At 36.5% G+C, this 23057-nt stretch overlaps 1 protein-coding gene across 1 annotated transcript in view; it reads right to left on the reverse strand.

The window, feature by feature from the left end:
• st14b (ST14 transmembrane serine protease matriptase b) overlaps positions 1–16961 on the reverse strand; it is a 28657-nt gene extending 11696 nt beyond the window's left edge. The window contains exons 1-14 of the mRNA XM_056237089.1: positions 16612–16961; positions 15490–15646; positions 15255–15385; positions 14112–14182; positions 3408–3592; positions 3214–3249; positions 2897–3131; positions 2621–2763; positions 1843–1940; positions 1630–1736; positions 793–926; positions 595–699; positions 366–473; positions 161–277 (exon numbers count right to left, since the gene is read on the reverse strand). Of these exons, the coding sequence (XP_056093064.1) occupies positions 161–277; positions 366–473; positions 595–699; positions 793–926; positions 1630–1736; positions 1843–1940; positions 2621–2763; positions 2897–3131; positions 3214–3249; positions 3408–3592; positions 14112–14182; positions 15255–15385; positions 15490–15646; positions 16612–16707 (1723 nt within the window). The 5' untranslated portion in view covers positions 16708–16961. The remainder of the gene's footprint in view (positions 1–160; positions 278–365; positions 474–594; positions 700–792; positions 927–1629; positions 1737–1842; positions 1941–2620; positions 2764–2896; positions 3132–3213; positions 3250–3407; positions 3593–14111; positions 14183–15254; positions 15386–15489; positions 15647–16611) is intronic.
• Between the last annotated feature and the right edge of the window lie 6096 nt (positions 16962–23057).

Below are 23057 nucleotides of genomic sequence, written 5' to 3' on the forward strand. Positions count from 1 at the left end.
ACGAATGACATAATCAGCGCAACATGTCAACGACTATTTCTTCAACTACAGTGGCTTCATTTTTCTACAGTGCAAGGAAGTGGAGACACGTCATCCATCTTTTTTACAGTCTATGCGACAACAGGCAAAGACATTGGCATTATTGAATGAATGTTCTTACATTTCTCACACTGAGATTCATCTGAGCCATCTCCACAGTCGTTGTAGCCATTACACTCCTTATGAGTTGAAATGCAGAGGCCATTTCGACATCTGAACTCTTGAGCTTTACAATTCCCTGCAGATAAAATCGAAAAACAACCTGAAATCATCTCCATTACTCTTGCTCCGTAGTTCATGACTTTGAGAGCTGGTTTCATCCTTACCACAGTTTTCCTCATCAGTGTTATCTCCGCAATCATTCACCCCATCACAGAGCCAGAAACTGGGTTTGCAGAAGCCGTTCTTGCATTTGATTTGAGTCACATTACAGTCTGCATGCATGGGTAAAGAAAGTAGTGTAAAATCCCAAATGACACATTATTATAGTATTTCAAGAGCTTCTCTTTGTGAAAACAACTATAGAAAGACTGAGTACAAGTGGAATAAACTTACTGCAGCCCCTCTCATCACTCATATCTCCACAGTCATTGTAGCCATCACACTGTAGGTTAGTAGACACACACAGATCATTGTCACACTGGAACCTCCCAGGACAGGCTGTGGAAAGGTGATTGAGATATTTTTGTCATGATGGACTGGCTTAGAACATTGCGCTTTAAAATCAGCAGAAAACAATATGATTCTACTCACGATTAGTGGGTTCAAAGGCCTCAAACTCTGCAGAAAAGCCCTCGCTCACGTAGGACATGTCAGAATGAAATTTGACTGTTGCTTGGTTTGATTTGATAGTGTACACTGTTTTAGGTGGCTTCTCTCCACATATTCTTAAAAACAAAATGGAAAATAATAAAGTGTGCATTAACATTTAAAATTTTGGGGTCGGTAAGATTTGTTATTATTTTTGAAAGAAGGCTCTTATTATACCCAGCAAGACTTCATTTATTTGATCAAAAATACAGTAAAAACGTAATGTTGTGGAGTATCATTACAATTTAAAATAATTAAATATATTTTAAAATGTAATTCATTCCTGTGATGATAACGCTGAATTTTCAGCATCATTACTCTAGTCTTCAGTGTCACATGATCCTTCAGAAATCATTCTAATATGCTGATTTGCTGCTCAAGAAACATTTCTTATTATTAATGTTGAAAACAGTTGTGCTGCTTAGTAAATTTATGAAAACCATGATACTTTTTTTCAGAATTATTTGATGAATAAAAAAGTTCGAAATAACTGCATTTATATTATAGAAATATAATATAATATAATAGAAATAGAAATCTTCTGTTACATTATACATGTCCTTACTGTCACCTTGATCAATTTAATGTATCCTTGCTGAATGAAAGTATTCATTTATTTAAAAAGAAATTGTACTGAGCCCAAACTTTTGAGTAGTAGTGCATAAATGATCTACTTCTATATATGTTATAGTTAGTAACATCTAATCAGGTAAATGATGATTATTTTGAAGCAACAGATCTGTGTAAATAATGCCTTTACAATGAAGACTTTTGTCTTACCTGTAATTTAACTCCAAGTAGTCTGTGCGACAGCTGATGGTGTCCTTTTCAGTGCTATGTATAGATAACTTGTCAAACTTTATCTTGATATGCTTTCCTGGTGGAACCTGTGAGACAGAAGATCATTTAAGAACAATATTGTGAGGCACTAATGTAAGAAACAGACCAATGATGAAGGAAAATGTAAGTGACATTGAGAACAATCTATTTTACCTCAATGTTCCAGACACAGTCAATCTGAGGTGGGTAATGGGAGGGATAGCCAGGTGATGTGAAGGTACCCCGAAGCCCTGTTAGTCTCCCTCCGCAGTCTAAAGAATGTGACAAGTCATTTATTTCACACAAATATTGGCCTTAGATTTGCTTGATTTAACACACAAGCACAGGATCTGGGGATAATGCTGTCATTTACTCACCATCATGTCGTTCCAAACCTGTATGACTTTCTTTCTTCTGTGGAACACAAAAGAAGATATTTTGTGTGTGTGTGTTTTTTTTCTCACAGAAGTCATACAGGTTTGGAATGGCATGAGGGTGAGTAAATGATGACTAAATTTTCATTTTTGGGTGAACTATTCCTTTAACATTTTCCAAAACATCTGGCTTTGGCAGGCCACTCGCAAGCAGGGGAGCATTAACGCACAATAATGACTGGACAACTTTATATAACGTCATACAGGCCGAATTTAGTTTGAACAATAGTGTATGTAATGTTCCTCACATTAAACCACCAAAACTAATATATTAGGAACAAAATCAAAATCTGTTTACATTTTTGCGACAGAGTTTTACTGACAGCGCATATGGATGATGTTGCAAGTGACAATGATCTGAATTATACTATTCTCATAATGAAAAATGTATTTTTTTAAATAATGCAGTTTCATGGCAGACAAGAAATATTTATATCCAGTAAATTTGCCATTGGCAAATGTGTCAAAAAAGGGAATTCTGGACCCTACACAGGAGTTTATATATCATTAAACTCTACCTTGAATTTTGGCTGGAATCTGAGAGTAAAATGCCCTGAAACCTGGGAAGTTTTTCTCTTCATTTGTAACCAGTGTAACCAGCATGACATTCCCAGAGGAGATGAAAATGAGCTTCTCATTTGGTAAGCGATATCCACATTTCCTGCATGAACACGGTTGTTAGATTCCACATATCACAAAGACAATGAAAACAAACAGGCATGTGTTACGTGACACTGTTCACACATGCGGTACTGTGTCATGGAGAGAATGACTGAAAACTTACGAACACTTACTCCGTTATGACTTGCTTCTCTGATGGTGCTAATGAGTCATACACTTTGACGAAATCATTACGACAGTCTTTCTCCAGGTCTAGGACGTCAAACTCTAGTCTGATCCTGTGCTCTGGGTCGGCCCGAATCTGCCACTCGCTGTAAAGGTTGGGAGAGTAGGAGGAATCAGGAAAACCTGGAGACCGGATAATGTCTGTCTGGTTCTCATGGGCATGATGAGACCTCTTAGTGGACCCTGAAAGACAGGACAAGTTCAATACCAGTCTGAGATATGAACACATAAATAGATAAATGTAAGGAACGTATCTTTTACTCACGTTTGAGGTTTTTGCCAGCTAACCGAGCATCCACAGCTGTAATACACACCAAAATATATATGAATTTTGACTGTAAACAATTAAGACCCAATAGTGCTAGACTAAAATGAGACCCATATTTCTCTAAAGTGTCTGTAGAGAGGAGACAGACTGAAACTATGTGGGTAATATGATACCTCTTCCAGTAGATTTACCTCCTGATGTCATGCCATCAATGGTGAGGCTATTGTCAGTCCTGCGACCAAAACCACTCCGGCTTTTCCGTACATTTTCCACTCCATCCATGGATGCAATGGCCTCGTCCACAGCAGATAATTTGGACGCCCGCACATTAAACTCAGACAGGTAATATGCGATGATACCGTTATTACTGCCCTCACTATAGGGGAAGAAAAATGTATGAAACTTATGTAGTGGCAATTTTAATGATATTCATTGATCTTTAGTAAAATATAGATGATTCAAAGAATGTCACATGTGTGTCTCTCACTTGTAGTGAGAGAAGATTCTGTTTATGTACCTAGGGAGGCAGAAGGGGGAGACACTCCAGAGAACAGACGAACAAGGACCTCTGACCTAGATGTCAGAAGGCCATTTAGTGCAGGGGAGCTTAGTGGGCCAACTAGTGACGTCTATGGAAAACTACTGGGAGGAAGGCTCTTGGGGGGAAGAAAGCCTTGAAACTAAGATAAAAGCTAGTTCAGTCTGTCTGGGGGTGTGTCACTCTTCTGCACAGGGTAACAACTGTGTATTAGACTGCTCCTATTCTTGCAAGAATAAATACTTCTATTTTATATAATTTGACTATGAGTGTCTCTTACGCAGTGATGTTTGTTTGAGATGAATTTTTGCCACAACAGTTTTGGTGTCAGAAGTGATATTCCTTGGACGTGCCTCCTGGACCTGAGATCGGACAGTGTTTGGCCACCTGGACTAAGTAAGTTCCAGCTCTACCTCGTAAACTTGAGAGAGAGGGGCCGACCGATATCAGGGCCTGGAGAATCGACCACTGGAATCTAAAGAACCCTCAAGTGGCATGAAACAACGTCTCTGGTAAGGGTCATTTAAATTCGGTTTAATTGGGAGAAGAGTGAAATTGAACCATATTGGCTGAAGGCTGTTTCTGTGGTACGTAATCTGAGATTAATTGAGATCTATATAGATCAAGAAATTTCAAACAGATACGAGGGAAAAATCTGAGATTAATTGAGGTCTGTAACAGAACAAGAAATTTCAAGCAGATAAATAATCTGGGATTAAGTGAGAACTGTAACAGATCAAGAGATTTCAAACAGATAGGTACCCTGAAAATTAGTTGTTCCACGACGGAGCAAATTGTTTTTAGGTACTGAGGCTAATTAGGGGGAACCAGAATTTTTTTGGTAAACCATAATTAGGAGGGCACTAATAGTGCAACCCGACCGATTTGGGTTAAAAGAAAAGAGTCGGATTTGTTAGGGACGCCTAACAGATTAAAGAAAACGCGCGTTGAAGAGAAATCCACAGGGAACAGAAAACAGCCAGTATGGGAAAATCTCAGAGTAAGCATGCCAAATTTGATACACCGGTTTTCTGTAGAACTAGGAAAGTATGGGGGGAAATGTATGTTTTAGATATTGAAAAAACTGAGAAAATACCATGATTTTCCCAGGGAGGGAACACTGACCACAAATAGACTAAGAGTGTGCGAGAATCAGTGGAACAGGGCAGCGGGACAAAAGGTTGTTGTGGCTGCGTTCAACATGTGTGTAAAAAATGTGAACAGATAATGGATTATTGGCTTGAAGATAAAAATGTCGAACTGCCAGGAGAAATAATGTTTTTACTTCTTCATCCAGTAAATGGATGCATGACATTAGATGTCTATAGAACTTAAATTTATATGACAAGGATTGAAGTAGCAAGAAGCAATAAGGCTGTCTGTGTGAAATAGAGGGAACTGTAAGTGAGACTTGGTGGAAGAGGGAAGTGAAAAAAAAACAAAAGGTTGTTGTGGCTGCGTTCAACATGTGTGTGTGGGGATTGTGCAAATAATCATGTACTGGTTAGATAATGAAGGAACTGGCATGTTTAAGAAAAAAAATGAGAGGATAATGAAGGAACTGGCATGTAGGGAAAAGAAAGGAGAATATAGTAGAAAACTATATGTGATGAAAATAGACATGGTCTGACAGAATTTATGGAAGTCAAATTAACTGTTTAAATGATATGAAAAGTTTTAGAATAAAATAAGGCATTGTATGATTGACAGGGATTAACATGATATGAAGAATGTTTTAAGCAGAATGGGGAACAATTCTAGATTTTGATAAAATAATGATTGAAATGATGATATATCTGCTTTATTTTATTAATGTTAAGAAAATAAGGGTATTGAAGCAAGTAGCTATAATGGTTGTCTGTGTAATTTACGGACTGAGTAATATAATCTGTTTTGGAGAAACAGTAGAGATAAGACTGAGACAATAATGATAATATTAAGTTGAATCTGCAGACTAACCATGTGATGGAAGAAAAAAGGCTTCAAACCAGTTGTAATGAAAATGATGATGTACAAATTGTTACACTTTATGAAGAGTAACGGAACAGTCCGGGAAAATAAATAAATAAATAAATAGTGAGACAGAAGAGAGCAAATGCTGTAAACAGCTCTGCTCTGAAGATCTCACTTTGAAGAGATTTGCAGATGATGTTTTGTAAAAGATAAGCTGGGATAACAGCAACAGTGCTTGCTTATTCGCCCGGTTTCCGGATGTTAGACATGTACTTGTAATTAGTGTTGTTGATGATAATACCAAATTAGTAAGGTAAAGACAGAAAACAAATTCGAATATTTTGAGCATTTTCTGTGCTGCTCATGAAATTATGTTCTGCCAATAATAATGATGAAGAGTATGATTTGGCTATTGTGATTGAATCCGCCATTGGTGGATGGTCAAAGGAATACAGAGAACTGCTTATCAGTGGGTCTGTTTACATTCCTGAATGGGACACACACTGCTTCAAGGGTGTGCAGTTAGTTGGAGCCGTTTGGAAGCTCACAGTGATCAAACTGCAAGGTGTCTGATGCTGTAGTTGAGGCTGACACACGAACCAACCAGATGACAGAGAGTGTCTTGATTGTGGTCAGCAGGACCATTTAACACGTGACACATTTCTGATAATAATGTGGGTTTTGAAAGTAGATCAGTGTTTAAATGACGACATTAACATTTTTCGTCTGAGAAATAAGAGATAAAAACAAGGTCAAAAGATTGGAGTCTTAAAGTGAATCCTTTTGAAGAAAAAATCTATAATAGTAATTTTTATAAGTGAATTGAATACAGGTTGATGCAAAATGAATGACTGCAACAAATGTGAGTTGCAAAATACAGTAAAGGTAACTAGAAGGATGATTGTGTTTTAATTAAACATTTTTAAAAGGGTTCAGGTAATATAGAGAGACAGATCTCAAAGATGATTTACCATAACTGCAAAGGATGGAGACTGATAAACTCCTAGAAAAAAAACTTTTGAAGTCAGATATTAAGTTATGGTAATTGAGAACTTGACAATTAAAATTGAGATTGAGAAATGTGAAACGTTATTGAGAACTAGAATAATTATTTTTATGTAAGAACAAATAAGCAGAAGCAGTAGGCTACTGAATTAACAGTTGCTAAATGTAAAATGTGTTGAAAGGCATCTGATTTAACAAACAGCTTGAAAAGTTGACCATGAAAGAACTAGAAGCTGATGTTTTGCTTCCAAAAGATAAGTTTGTTATGGGCTGTAATGAAACAGTTCGCTTATCTAAAATCTGATGTGTGCTGTGCCTGAAACTGCCAGTGCGACAGAGACTCAATCTGAGAGGAAATTTGTAATGTCTAAATTCCCTGAGGTGGGCAAAAGACAAATATAAATAATATGTTTATTTGAAACCGTATGTAATTTCTGGCAAAGATGCCTTAAGCTGGGATAGAGTTAAAAGATGATAGATAAAAGTTTGATGTTAGAAGTATATGAGAGAGCAGTGTACCATCCAATAGAGTCTCAGAGTCTCTCTCATTCAATGAGTCAGCTAAAAGCTGGTATCTGTGATAATAAGTAAAGCACAGTGTTTCAGTTGAAGGATCAAAGACACAGAGATATTTTAAAAATAAAACTGAATGACTTTAAAGAAGTATTTAAAATAATAATACAGATAGAGATGACATTTTGATTAGCTTATTTTAGGACCAGTAACTTCTTTGTCTCATTTAGTCTCCACCATTCAGGACCGATGGCTCCGGCTACAGATGAAGTACACTGAATGTACGGTTGTGATCTAAATTCACTGAGTATAATCTAAGCAGCTAGGTTTCTGCTTTTAAGATGGTTAATGGATTTAAGTGATTAAATACTGTTGTTATTGACCTGTCTCCCTGTGTGAACACTCTTAGGCAGTCGGAATGGCTCTGGTTACTCTTGAACGTGCTTTTCCTAAGCTCCAGAAAACAGCTGAGTTCTGTTGAAGAGAACTGATTGTGTGATGGGAAAGAGCGGTCACCAGTGTGTACAGTGGCTACTCAATGACGGGATGATCTTCCTGGCCAGGGGACAGCCTAACGCAGGGGGTCACGAACATTGGGCACCTCCGGATGGAGGTGTTATATGTAAGAAAGGTATGAGAGTTGAGCGCTGATTACTGGAGGCCACCGGGGTCAGCAGAGCATTGAGAGGTGAGATGCGCTGTGAGGAACAGTTACGGCAGTCTAACCCAGAAAATGTGAGTTCCTCCATACCACTCGCCAGAAGAAACCGCATTCATTGTATGGCTTGTTTTTTATTGTGACAAGCGTCTGCAAATATGCCAGGGGAAAACACCCTGATGGAGATTATAGATAAAGGGCTAACAGGAGTGGGCGAGCAGGAGCCAGCTGAGGCCATTGAGTGATTCCCATTAGTTGTTGTGGAGACAGTAGCAAAACTTTTTTATGTACTGGTTGCCTTATGGGCAAGGAAAATCATAGTGTTGATTTTGAACTAATAGGTCTATGACATAGTTTTAACTCTTGAAGGTCGTTAGACATGGTGGTGGCTAAAGATGAAGACAGCTTTTGATTTAAGGAAAGTCTGGATGACAAAGGTGAATGGTCAAAGGTTATTGTAATGAATACAAATTTTGTCTAAGTTACAGCCTTAGGAGGCTGGTGGAAAATTATTTGTTTATAGTGAGAGAGACTGCTTGAGCGGAGGAAGGGATGGTAACTGTGTCTGTCTTTCTGTTATCGGCCTGCTAGAGCAAGCTGAAGAAAATAATGATAGGGAACCAAAACAACCCAGCTGACCTCGTTAAATTCTAATGAATAATGAACAGGCATGCTTTGAAACTGGTTAAGAGACCATGTAAAATTAGGTAGAAGCTACAGGAAAATGGGAAGTTTAAAATCTTATTTAAAATTTAAATCTTTAAGCAATAATATAAAGAAAAGTGAACATTGAGAATGAGCAGTTAACATATGTGTGTCTAGTATGAGTGTGTGTGATGGTGACAGCACTTTATGTCTTGTATGTATTAGTTTGGGGCACTAATATTCCGCCTGAATGGTGTGTATATTGCGTCATTAACCTCTGGAATGAGTTTATCATTACAGATGGGTTAAGGCAAATGACAAACTTTTAAAGAAGCTGATAATTGTGATGAAAAGACAATACAGAACATGGGACAAGCTTTAAGTTGATTGGCCATCAAGCTCTGTCTGGTAGTAATACTTTTGTCATACATAATGTAGATTTGAAGTTTAAGTAAATTGGAATTGTGTAGTTGTAGATCACCATCTGGCATGGGCTGAGATAAATGAAAATGTTGTAGATTTGAGGGAAACAACAAAGTGACATATTGGCTAAGTCAACATGAAATTATCAAGAGAGCCTCTCACATTTATGATTATTGTGAACAAAGGGGGAGAAATGATTGACTGACATTGACCAAGTCTGCACAGCACGACCTGACCTGATAGGGAAAATTGATGACTTTGGAAATGTTTGTAGATGACTGACTTGAGAGACCAAACAACAGGCCTGAAAAGCAAGATTCGCTGTGAGACTGAGGGCCGTTGCCTTTCAAATACTTCGAGAAGAAGATGAGATTGTGGCTTTAAGTGAAGAATGTAATATTTTTGTTTCAGAGGCAGAGAAATTTGTCTGAAGGACAACGTTTGGGTTAGTGTTGATGGCAAACTTTATAAAAACACTATGTTAAATGTTATGTTAAATTGATGCTCGAGGTGTGTCGTGCATCAAGAGGGAGATGGTATAACAATTGCCAAATATGGTTTATTAAGGGGTTCACATTTGCTGAATAAATGTTGGGAGAACACTAGGGGTAATTTGATAAAAGCCCTGAAAGAAGCCATTTTTTCTGCCTAACAAAATTGATGTCTGTGAGTGTGCCACACACACCAATAACAAAGATTGTTTCAACAGGAAACGCCAGGGCATCGAAGGCCACGGGAGAACAGTAGACAAAAGAAACTACGTACTTTACTATCTGACAATAACCTCGAAATTTGTTTCTCTTTACAGAGAGCATGCAGGATTGGGAGACAGGGCAAAATGTGCCCAATAAAATAATGGTTATGGATGAATTTGGCTAACTGTCCTGGCCTGGGTTATTAGTGTGGCAGAAAGGTGCTACACCTGCGCAGCGCATAACTTAAAATTTTCCTTTTACAGAATGTCAGGATGGATTGGATCAAACAGAACTAATTCTGTTCCAAATGTATAAATATTGTGCGGACATGAGCAAAGTGGGTTGAGTGTTTTTCAGGGTAAAAGGACCCCGAGTGCTATTAAGTGAGCAAAAAATTATCCGGTGATAATATGTTTCAGGTTGTTGATTCCACAGGTCACACCAAAGGGGACGAGCGGCTGTCAAGCGGTCACTAACAAAATACTTAAGGTCTCCATTCACAGGTGACAGTTCACTCCAGTGGGGGTGCGGTCGTGATATAAGGGAAAACCTTATAAGGATCAGAAAATGGTTGGAGAGTGTGACACCTGGGTCCAAGCCTCTCACCTACACCAACAGGCCACAACCATCCCATAGTCCATGGGGCGAACGAGATGATCAACACGCCTGGAGGAGGATGTGAACCAACTAATGGTTTAAGAATGTGGTTTTGTGATTATTTTGAGGATTTTATTTGATTAAATCAAAATAGGGCTTAGTATTGATATACAGTAGATCAAAAGATTTGATTGGTTACTTATTCATTAGCAGTGTTGGGCAGTAACGCGTTACTAGTAACGCGTTACTGTAACGCAGTTACTTTTGACAGTAACTAATACTGTAACGCATTACTTTTTAAATAAATTAACTCCGTTACCGTTACCATATGGCGCGTTGTCCGTTACTTTTTTAAATTAATTAGTTGCTGGAGGGGCTGAGAAGTGTGCGCTGTCATTACACAGTACGAGAGCACTGAAGAGACTGCTAGCATTATACAGAGCGAGAGGACACCTGAGGACACATAACAAACTCACTGGCTGAGTTGTTTACTACACGTGAGGCAGCGCGAGGCGCGAGCACGGAGATTACAAGCTGCACGGAGAGCGCTGAGCACTTGATGCGCATTTAAAACACAGACAGCGAAACGGTATGAATACAGAACACTTAAGTACACATTGCCATATCATTATAAAATAATACATTTTTTGACTAGATGCTGCATCAGCAGAGAAAGAACAGAAGCTTGCCGTCGAGTCTGAGAGGAATAACATTAGTAACGGCTAACTTACCTCAAGCGATTAAAGCAATGTGACAAAAACACACGCAGACCTGACCCACATGTTTTATGTCGCAATTGTTACCATCTATTTGCATTAGTTTATGTCCAGCTGGTCACTTTTATGTATTCATTAGCCGGCGAAGTTGTATTTTTAAAACTAGTGACGTGATTGATTGCTTACATTGATGTGTTCATGCAGCCGACATCAAGTCTAATCAAGTGTTCTAAAATTTAAGCAAATAAAGTGAAAGACTGTACATGTAATATAGGTCTACATTTATGTAATTTTAATGCTCTGGCCTTTGCAGATATTTAAATATGGCCATCTTCTTTAAGCTTGAATCATATAAATGGCAACACTTTACAATAAGATAACAATTTTAGCATTAAATATGGTTAATAAATGTTGCAGAAGTATCATTCATTGTTAGATGTATTTGTATCTCCTTAGTTAATGTAGGCCTACTATGAACTAACAAGAATGATCAAGGTACAATTGTATTGCTCAAATATTAATTCATGCAGTAAAAACCACAGTGGTAAAAACGTATACTGTCAGCTGCATGAACATATCAATGTTGAGAAAGCAAACAAGTCACTAGCTTTAAAAATGCTTGTTTTGTTATTTATTTCAGAAATCCTTGATATATTCAGTTTGTGCTGGTCTGACTTAAATAAAATAGTGTTTAAAAATTACTTTCTGTTTAAGTCAGTTTTGTGTTTGTATAGACCATAACGCATTAAAGGGCATTAAATGGGAACATTTAAGAACTTTCTTTAAAAAAGTAACTAAAAAGTTACTTTTAACAGTAACGCATTACTTTTTGGTGTAAGTAATCAACAAAGTAATTGAGTTACTTTTTGAACGAAGTAACTAGAAACTGTAACTAGTTACTATTTCTTAGTAACTAGCACAACACTGTTCATTAGGAAATATTTAAGGAAAATGTTTTTGGGAAGAGAAGATCTATTAATTAATGTAAATTGTAGGGATAATTGTTGAAGCTTATTTAGTAGAACCACAGCATGTTTGAATTAAAAGTTAAAGGTAAAAGAACACGGAACGTCCGTGGGGCGAACGAGATGATCAACACAACTGATGGTTTAAGTTTAACAGAAGAATCTGTTTTTGTGATGATTTTGTTTGATTGAATCAAACTAGGTATTGATTTGATTGTAAATGTAGAAAATATCTTGATTGTGTCTGTAATGGAAATATTAGAGTTAATATTGAACAACTGCATTGGTTAGAAGAATGGATAAAATTATAAGACTTCTCTGGTTAGATTTTGTTAAATATGGCATTAAATAGAGCTTACTAAATTGAATTAGAAGTGAACAAAATATGGTTAGGAAAACCGAGGTGAAATATGGAGATGGGCGTAGATTAATGGAAAAGGCTTAATGATAGGAGTTAGGATTGTTATTCTAATAATTTTGTTATTCATGGGTGAATATGATTACAGTGACAGGTGAAACATGCTGTCTGTTCAATTGGTGAAAATGACAGTCTATCCCAAGGATGAACAAAATTATGTGACGATACAGGTAGCGGGAGCTACAGTGAGATATGTGTTAAATGTATGTTCTGTTTGTTTTTCTTCTATTTGTTTATTTTCTGAGAAAGATTAAGGGCAAAAGATTTAAAGAAGGTTACAAGCAGCGGTCATCCGTGTTACGAGATGGCGTACAAGGACAGGGGTTGAAACTGAGGGATTTTTTATTATACTTTTATCTGTTTGTTTCCTTACTATGTTATAACTTTTTCCTTACTGGTGTGACTGAGGGTCTGTTTACAGGAGCGCAGGAACAGTGATTTCTCGCTTAGCCCGGCACCGTAAACATGTTTACTTGCTTGCTAAAATATTACGGGGCCTTTCCCCCACAAAAACAGCCTTATGCTTCTTCATTCTAAACTTTTCTTCACAGGTTCAAGGAGAGTGATCATTTATGGAAAAATCAGAGATGAAAAGTATAAGTGTGATGATATGACTTAAAATGTGTCTTATTGTTTATTATTGTGATTATGGGTAATCAGAATGATAAAAAGTGAGGAGTTGTAGTGGCAATTTTAATGATATTCATTGATCTTTAGTAAAATATAGATGATTCAAAGAATGTCACATGTGTGTCTCTCACTTGTAGTGAGAGAAGATTCTGTTTATGTACCTGGGGAGGCAGAAGGGGGAGACACTCCAGAGAACAGACGAACAAGGACCTCTGACCTAGATGTCAGAAGGCCATTTAGTGCAGGGGAGCTTAGTGGGCCAACTAGTGACGTCTATGGAAAACGAGGAAGGCTCTGGGGGGGAAGAAGGCCTTGAAACTAAGATAAAAGCTAGTTCAGTCTGTCTGGGGGTGTGTCACTCTTCTGCACAGGGTAACAACTGTGTATTAGACTGCTCCTATTCTTGCAAGAATAAATACTTCTATTTTATATAATTTGACTATGAGTGTCTCTTACGCAGTGATGTTTGTTTGAGATTAATTTTTGCCACAACACTTACAATACAAATCAATGCAAATAAACATGAATGAGATTCATAGTATGAAATGAGTCTGGCATATTCTGTGATACCCTAATACATTTATAGCTTTGTTTCAAAAGAGATTTTGGGGTGGACTATTCAAGGTTGGCTGACAAATAACTTCGTTCATTAACTTGTCCATTGTCAATTAGCTTGACTTGATTTTGAATATAAGGGGTGCTGTAAATAGTCCTGCAGTGTGACAAACTCATTAAGGCCAATTCACACCGCACAGACAAACACTAACAAATACGTTTGTGGGTTTTGTTGGATCAGTGTTACCCCTGTCGGCGTCTGTTGGCATTGGACAGGGTTTGTTTTCACCCGACTGAACGTTTTGAATCAGCGTTTGTCGTGTCTTTTGGGGCAGTGTGAATATGACAGTTATTTTTCATAAAATTCTAAATCCAATGGCAGACTTGTTTGTTGGTGTTTGTGTGTGCTGTGTGAGTTGGCCTTTAAAGAACAAATATTCCATGCTGTCTGTCAGTTAATATGAGGTCATATAATGTCATCTGCAAATATAATAACTATAGAAAAATGGAGTGAACTTTCTGATTGACCTTTCATGTCAACTACCCATCATTTTCTATCATGAGTGGAAGAATTATTTAATTACCTGAAACCTTGCACACTGGATACCACATGGTACCTGGACAGCAACTGTACTTGACCGTATATAGTTTTGAGCTGAAAGACAAGGTAGAATTATGCAAAGTATTAAGATGTTAAAATTACCCTTATGAACTCAATATACCACCTCCTGGAAATAGCCATTAAAGGTGCATTGCGCAAGTCTCTGAGTTTTTGCAGAACTATGCCCCCTCTGGCGACAAGCGAAACTGCAACCAGAGGTGTGCACGCTCATGGACCACACGCATACGCACGCTTGCACGAGCACGAGCTGTTCATAACCAAAGGAGCATCAGCCGCACAAATCTTTTGTTTGCAGTCATAATGTCTTCAGAGGTAATAAAGTTATAAATCTGCAAGTCATTTTAAATATATGAAAGGAAAGGCATTTGAGTAAATTACACACTTATGTGTGAGTGGAAAACGGGGGTAGTAGAAAACTTTTTGTTTCCATCTATCTCCATGTTGAACTGTTTTATGTGTTTACTGTATCCACTTATGATTGTATTATTATGGAAACACGTTCATGAACAATATAAGTTATTACTTTGTAAAAGCCAACTGAGGATCCCGTTTGAGCCCTAGAGCAGACCGGAGATCTCTCCATTTGTTTAAAGCCTTCCCGATGTTGACTCTCGTCTTATTCCGACGCCTGTCTGACTCCAATTTGGCCCTTTTGGTGGCACTAGACAAAAGTTTTCTTTTCTTTGTCTTACGTGGAGTTTGCGTTGGGGTTTGGAATGAACTACAAGCCGGTCTCTTAGAATCCATCTTCAACTTTTGTCGAAAGTTGACTAAAGTTTTGTCGCTCGAGTTGTCTTCGCTGATACGGAGAATGGCGGCGAATACACAAACCTGCCAGACATAGCCAGGTGAGCGTGAACGCGCATGACGTCACGCCCAGTCTCAAATTCCGTCCCGAATCCCTCTTATTTATTTTACTGTACAGGATTATAGAGGCAATCGCAGTGATCAGAGAAGGGCTCATTCAGCCCATCAGGCAATTGTTTAAGCATGTATGGGTTAGAAAAACGGGTATTTTTAACATGAAATGTTGCGCAATGCACATTTAATGAAGTAGGCAAATAAAAACATGAAAAAAGCTTCCAAAGAAACACGACCACCTCACCTGATTTGAGACCTTTGAAGCGAGTTCTTTATATTCAGTGCTGTTAGAGTTTTCATAAGCATCTGAGAACGTCTGACTGGAGATGGTCAAATAACCACTGAACAACTTCTTCACCTTTCCAATTGGCCTGACTATAACAATGAACATGCTGGAGTTATTGTTTTATCAAAATCATTCAGATTTGCTGTTTATGGTGATACTAGCAGTGTGTTACTTTACAGGTTAAATAACTCACAATGGAAATGCCACACTAGCAGTCCAGTTACTAATGCAATGATGGCGAATGCTGTGAGACCTATTGCCACAATCACCCTGCCCGATATCCTGTTCTTCTGTAACTTCTTTGTATCCGATGCAGGTAGAAACTCATCTGTCTGGTCCAAGCCACTGTCCTACAGAGAAATGTAAAATACAAGTAAAATACGCGTGTGCTTTTTGAGTTGGTTATGTGACTGTTACGTATAGAATGAGTTACTCTCTGTGACTACCCTGAGGACACAGACACACTGTACTGTACATGACTAAAATGCAATTTTGAACCACCCATGTGAAAACAGGCTATTCCTCTTAAGCAGTCCAATCTCACTGGTATGAGTAGGCACGTGGAATAATGTGGTTGCAACTGTTTTCTAAATCTTGAACCAACACCTTTCTCATCAGCGTCAACAATCCACCCCAACCAAGTATGCGTTGACACGAGTGTGTGTGTGTGTCACATGACTGAAGTGGCAGCTTTTCTTAATTGAGGAAAAACAGGTTCTTTAAATGGCAGTCTTTTGGTTAAACATCTTTAAATACATATTTACAGTAGATACTTATTTTTAAAATATTGGTGGAGGATACTAAAGATTTATTTGAAAAGTTCAAGCACAATGTAGCCTAAACTTGAGACTGAAACTGCAATGTCAATATATAACCATTGGTTTAAGCAATATAAAACAGTGAAGCAAATCAAATTAGACAGGCATATACATTGAATATATAATACAATTACAGCTATAATATAATTAATAATTATTTCAATTATTTTATCAAATATAACCATATATATAAGCTATATATATATATATATATATAGCTTATATATATATATATATATATATATATATATATATATATATATATATATATATATAACATAGTTATAGTATATGTATAGCCTATAGTTAATATACAAACTAAAATTGCCTATATCTTAATATAAATACCGAACAAATGAGGCTGTTAATTATGTAAATTGCCAAACACAAACAGCACTGTCCAAAGAGTCTCAGCAGTTGTTTCAGGCAAATAACGCCTGAAACAACTGACAACAAGAAAAACAAATAGTAATAAAGATACTCAGTTTAAAACATACCGGAAATTTTTTCCCAGATTTGAGCGGGTCCATGTCATTCGACGTATTTGTCAAATTGGCCGCTGTAGGTCCACTGTGTTGCCGTTCATGTGTCATGCAGGCGGCCCTTTGTCGTCACCTATAGCGAAACCCGCTGACACGCGCGCGCAGGTGTCTGCTCGATTAACCACAAGAAACTAGCCCTCCATCCAGCCCTTTTTTGCATGATCTTTTAGAATCGAGACGGAATAACCCTGTTGATTTTATTAATAATGTAGGTTTTGAATCTGAAAAACAAACATATTTATTGTAAATCGTAAAGTGTCACTTCCCACGCAGTTTCGAGCTGCAGGTAAGTCTCTCGCAACCACCCTGTACTTCCTGTAGACACGATAACATGTGTGACGTGGGAAAACCAGGATATAAATAAAGCAGTAAACATGATAAAAAACAAATCATTTGTGTCTTATTTGCTATCAATCTACTAACACATGTATTATAAACTCTTAAAAAATAAAGACGTTTTTTGGCAGGTCATTGAAGGTGTTTAACCTTCAGAAAATGTTATTAATTTTAGTAATACAATTAAATAAAATTAAAAAAATATGCCATAATGAATGTCAGGGTTGAAAATTTAGCCTGAATTATTATTATTATTATTATTATTAATACTACTATATTCATATTTTGTCTAATTTCGTGCAACAGTTGGTCTCCCATACATTTAAGTAGGCTATTTGTTTGTTCATCTTTATCTCATATTTATTTGGGTACTAGGGCTAACAAATGCAGTCAACACAACAATTGGTTTAAAAAGACAAAAATGGAATGAGATTTTCAAGTTCAATTGATACGTTTCAAGTTCAATAGATAGCCTACGACTGAAAAGTTAATCATCACAGTGACATGGTGATGGTGATGATGATGGACAGACTTTATACTTTATAAACATAGAAGTAAAGAGACACAAGACAGCAGCAAGAACACCCCAAAGATCAACATTAAAACCTTCTCATCAAAGCTAATTAATTATTTAAATCTTTGCCAGTCCTCAGACACTTGTCATCATTAAGGGGAAAAACAAGGATTCTCTTTCGGTCATGTCAGGAATCCCTTGATAATCAGTGTTAGATAAGTTGAGGATAAACTGGAACACTGAACAATGAACAATTGTATTTTTATGAACTAACGTGAACAAAGATGAATAAATATTGTTACAAGTCATATTTCTCATTATGCGTTGATGTTAAATGATGGGATCGTACTTTGCACTCTCTAAAAGTCTCATAATAAGGAACCTCTTTGTACCTTACCCCTGAAGGGTCCATATGAGGAATACATATAAAGTGCATTTTACCTAAATGGTATATGTTAGTATCTTTTGAAAGGGTAGTCCCTTACGGAACAAAAATATGTGGGAATATACTGCAAAATATAATGCAATATATTACATAATGCATTTCCAAATGGGAAACTAGTGCTTATATTTTTCAATATAGGCCTACTGCAATATGCATTGACCATGTATGGCTATAGGCCTATACATATAAAATATTTATAAATGAAGACAAAAATAGCATTACATGTAATATTCGCAAAGTTTGATCCTTTATTGTGTGCATATATTGCACATACATGTTCCCATATAAATGTGTACGCACCCACATTCACAGAATCAGTTACAACGGATTTCTAGTTCCCAGCATGCTTTGCTTCTGACTGTTAAAGGCAAATGTTAAAGTTAAGTGTTATTCAATGTTTTTTTGTTGTTTTTTTTGCTCAATATTAATATAGGGGGATATCTGTTAGTGTTTAATGTTCTATTATTTTGGAATTTAAAATGTTTTCTGTTATGTCTGAGTTTTTGGGGTTACCGTAGTGCTGAAGAGTAGAGCTTGTGGTTAGTTTGACAATTGGCATTAATACATTGGATTTAATATATTATAAAAGTGATGATTGTGCAATTCTCATCAGTTTCTCGACTAAATATATTAACACATGTAGGTGTGCTTGTGCCTTTAATAACTAGTTTGAAAAAAGTTTAATTTATAATATAAGGTAATGATTAATATATATATATATAAAATTACATATTTCTCTTTAAATGTGTTTATGCTGCATGAGTAAATATTATATATTTGTAATATATTACACATGCAGTACCATATCTGATCACATATTAATCTATCTATTATGAAGTGTATTACTAAATATAAAATTACATAGGCCCTACATTATGATCTATTAGTAAATATATTGTCACATATTTTTAAATATGTGAAAACCGGCAATTACTTATTATTCAATATATTAACACAATATATTATTCTGTATATTTTCAAGTATACTGTTAAACCATTTAATATATTGATCATTCATATATAGGGAAATATGTTTTCTTTTCATAAGAGGTCTACTGCCCCAGTGACGGATTTTGTAGTTTTTATTTTTCTGAGAGTGTAAAGTCTTGCCAAATATATTAAGTAAAACTGAAAGTATAAAAATTATATGAAATGTATACAGGTCTATATTTCAACAATGATTTTTAAAATGTAATATTCAATGTAAGAATCAGGGGAACATATTCCATCTCTCTATCATCCAGGGTTTCTTGGCCTGAAAAAGGTTGAAGACCCCTGAGCAACAGATTATGGGTAAATGTGTACAAACCACTGGCGACTGGTTGTTTATACATGGTTAATCTTTATTTGGTATGTCTTTGTTTTGATGCTCTCACACTCGAAGACTGTTCTTCCCCAAGGAAGCCATGTTTTCACAAATACAACACACTTGATAGACAGAAGAATCATAAATTATTAATACATGTCATAATGAGGAGTTCAGGGAGCAATTTAGGGCAGACTGGATTAACTGTGCCCATGCTGTTTTCTGTGCTTCTATCTTTATATATAAGTATATAATGTTATACTGTTATATAAATATACTATTTAGTATAGCTGCTGTAAAAGCAAAACAATGTTCCCCCTATTACTTTACCAAAAGCCCAGCCAATGTTCTCAATCATGCCATTTATTAATACAAAAAGATGTAGCATTTATTTTATATTTATTTATTTATAAATCCAAATATCAGTCTCCTAATATTAATATGGCAGCATTTATTCTCTGGAGCTCTAGTGTGTTGGACAACCTTCTAAATTAGATAATACTATTTTTAACTTTTCATTAAATGTATAAATAATAAATTGGCCTGCAACATGTGCTTTAAATTCTTAATTTCTTTTCTTATGGTTTTGTAAGGGGATTTACAGAACCAGATATGATGAATGAAGACCCGAGTCAGAATTATAATAAATTAAAGAAAGGTTTTACTGAAGATAGTTTGCAGTTTCATCAGCAAAGTCAGCTTCAAGACTCCCAGTCCCAAGGAATTTGTAGGCCGCCCCGCTTACAGTTACAAAAATTACAGCAGTTATAATGCCCTTCACCTAGGTCTAAGCTACATCCTCAGGTTGAATGATTCTGATTGGCTAAGAAAATAGACAAACATAGCAATCTTCCACACATAAAAAGATAGACTGGAGCATATCTCCATCGATTATGCAGCCGACACTTGGACCCTGAAGTTAGGCACGTCGTGACCTTCCAGGTCGCAGATTTGGGTTGCTGTTCGCCAGTCTGTCCAGAACAACAACTCAGAGTCAATCTCCAATAATGCCAGTGGTTCCTTAACCTGTAACCAAGCTGACTAACACAACTACGGTATATCAACGTTATTGGTTTCATAGACTTAACTTAAAATTTACAGTAATAAACCGTATTTCATTATCTGATATAAAGTTAATTTACCAACCTGTTGAAGTACTAATATTTGTTTTGTACCATTGTAATATCCTGACAATCACCAATCATCACAGCAGTGATGAGAGTCACATGATAAATGAAGGCTCATCACAAGTAGTCTTCCACAAGAGAGTTAATACTGTTATATAGAAGCTGCACAGTGATTCGCACAAACATTAAACACCATCATGGTAACACACATGAAATTTTAAAAATGCAATAAACATTAATTTAACAACATTAAAATGTAACACAAAACCCTAATGTACATAACTGATTAGAAAAGAACTAAGAAAACTAAGAAGAAACAGTTATTTCAACAAAAATAAATCAAATGTGAAGTGTCACGTAGGGAATTGTGGGAATGTCCATTTACAGTTTTTCACTGTAAATTATACAATGAGTTGTTCTTTTTCACTTTCAAAAACTGTAAATTTAATGGTTAAAATATACCGTTAGATCTATCACAGTTATTTACCGTAGGCCTATATAGTAAGGAAACTTTCTGTTAAAGGGACATTGTGTAGGAATTACTCCCATCTAGCGGTGAAATTGTATTTTGCATTCAAACGAATTGTGCTCTCCAGCGCCTCGCTTTTTCAAATGTGTATTGCATCTACGGTAGCCGTTATGTACCAAAAAGCTATTGACAGGACGTCTTCTAATAGCACTTCGTCGAGTTTTCCTTTGGGTGAACAGGTTTGTTATTTCAAACAAACTGCAACTTTACAGTATGAATTACTGACTGTGAAAAACATGAACCATTGTAATTAGTATTTATGCTTATTTATTCGTTATATTTTCTTAAGTACGTGCATTGTTAGATTAGATATCATCATCATCATCATCATCATCAGATGATTCAACAGTAGAGGGAGAGGACAGAGAGGCAGTGGATCAGAAGAACGTTTCCACTGTCAGGCCAGAAGCTCCGCGGTGCTTCAATAAAACACGCCCGTGTTATCAGAAAACTAATCAGAAAGAAATGGAAACAGCATTGCAAAACAAATATGATAAAAGCGACCGTTTGCTGGCATTTTTGTTGTTTACTTGACTATTTAAAACCCAAGCATCGATGTTTTACCAGGTCTACAATAAAAGGCGATACATTGATCATGAATTAATGTATGTCAAAATTGCACATTAGTCACACAGAAATAAATTACCGTTAGGTTTCACAAAAGAAATAGGACACACTTACTTCAATCGCGTCTGTTTCTGTTTATTTGGTAGTAACAGGACATATATCACATTTAAAAAGAATGATAATTTCTACAAATATATGCCACCAATAATACGACCTGAGGAGCTTTAGCACTCTCTCGACTCCCAGTAGGCTAACGTTACAGATATTTTCAGTCAGAGAAACAGAGGAAGCTCCCGGGAAAAAAAATGTGCTTTATTTTATGATAGTCCGGTATAAAGAGACGAGACGTAGGCTATCTGACAGATAAAATAAAAACATTATTGTGATAACCTTTATGATTGGTCTGATTTCTTCAAACGTTCACTATGTTTTTTTTACTATGCGTATCTTCAAGCGTTTATTTTGTTTACTATGGTAACGTTAATGGTTAGCGTGCAATATAGTCTTTTACTCGCGTATAAATATTTCTACCTTATATGGTGATCAGAATCCACATCGGATCACAAACAAAAGGCATTCAAACGTGAGTTACATTATTTTAAAAGTAGCCTATTTACTGCTGACAGAATCACCCGGCGCTGTCGTCTAGTAGAGGTGGACGACGAGGAAGAGGAGGAGAGCGAGAGTCAATACCACGACGACAAAGATGCCCGCGGCAGCTACAAGAGACGATCTTGATAGAATTGAAAGTTTCCAAGGCAGAGAAGAGAAGCAATGCAGCCTTTTAAACTTGCCGGGGCAGTGACCAGCGCCTCTCAGCTCTGCTCCTCCGGTTCTGCTGCTTTCAGTTACATGACGCTGGCTCTGAACGAAAACGCGTTGTGGAAACGCGTTTGGTTGGTACTTTTTGACCCTCTCTGCTATTATAGTTTTTCAAGATGGCGGAACGACATGGAAGCCTCCGTGAACCTACCCGTCCCATGTACATAAAGATAATAAATTCTTAATTTACGAGGATAAGTCAGATAATTTGCAGAGGTATTTGTACACCATTGAGGACATATTTAAGAATAAAAATATTGATTTCAGATAATAAAATACCTAAAAACCTACACAGTGTCCCTTTAACCAATTAACAGTTTTGCACTGTAGCATTTTTACCGTTAAAATCACGATCATTTTTTACAGTGTATAATTTTACAGTGATCCTAAAATAGTTCAGCATTAATTTGTTGAATATTTAATTTTCTGTCTGTAGAGTTGAGCTTGCTCACAATATATTCTCCAAACAAACCTGTATAATGTCCATTAGTTGCTCTTTTAATGTATTTTATTTCATCTAAGAGGGATGACAACATTATAGCAGCAGAGAGGGTCTTAAATTTATGTTGCATATGTTTGGTGGTTAGGGACTGTGAACATTGTATAGTAACAGACCCTGGATTCTTCAAATAGGCCCAGCTAGCCCACTCAATTAAATCTGAATGCATCAGAGATTTTCATCATTTCAACTACAAATAAGTCTATTAAATTTTTACCGCTTATTGCAAGAAAGCTAAGACAAGAAAGTGGCGCTC

The sequence above is a fragment of the Rhinichthys klamathensis genome, unplaced genomic scaffold (genome assembly GCF_029890125.1).
Source record: "Rhinichthys klamathensis goyatoka isolate OS25496 unplaced genomic scaffold, OSU_Roscu_1.1 h1tg000477l_1, whole genome shotgun sequence".
Lineage (NCBI taxonomy): Eukaryota > Metazoa > Chordata > Actinopteri > Cypriniformes > Leuciscidae > Rhinichthys > Rhinichthys klamathensis.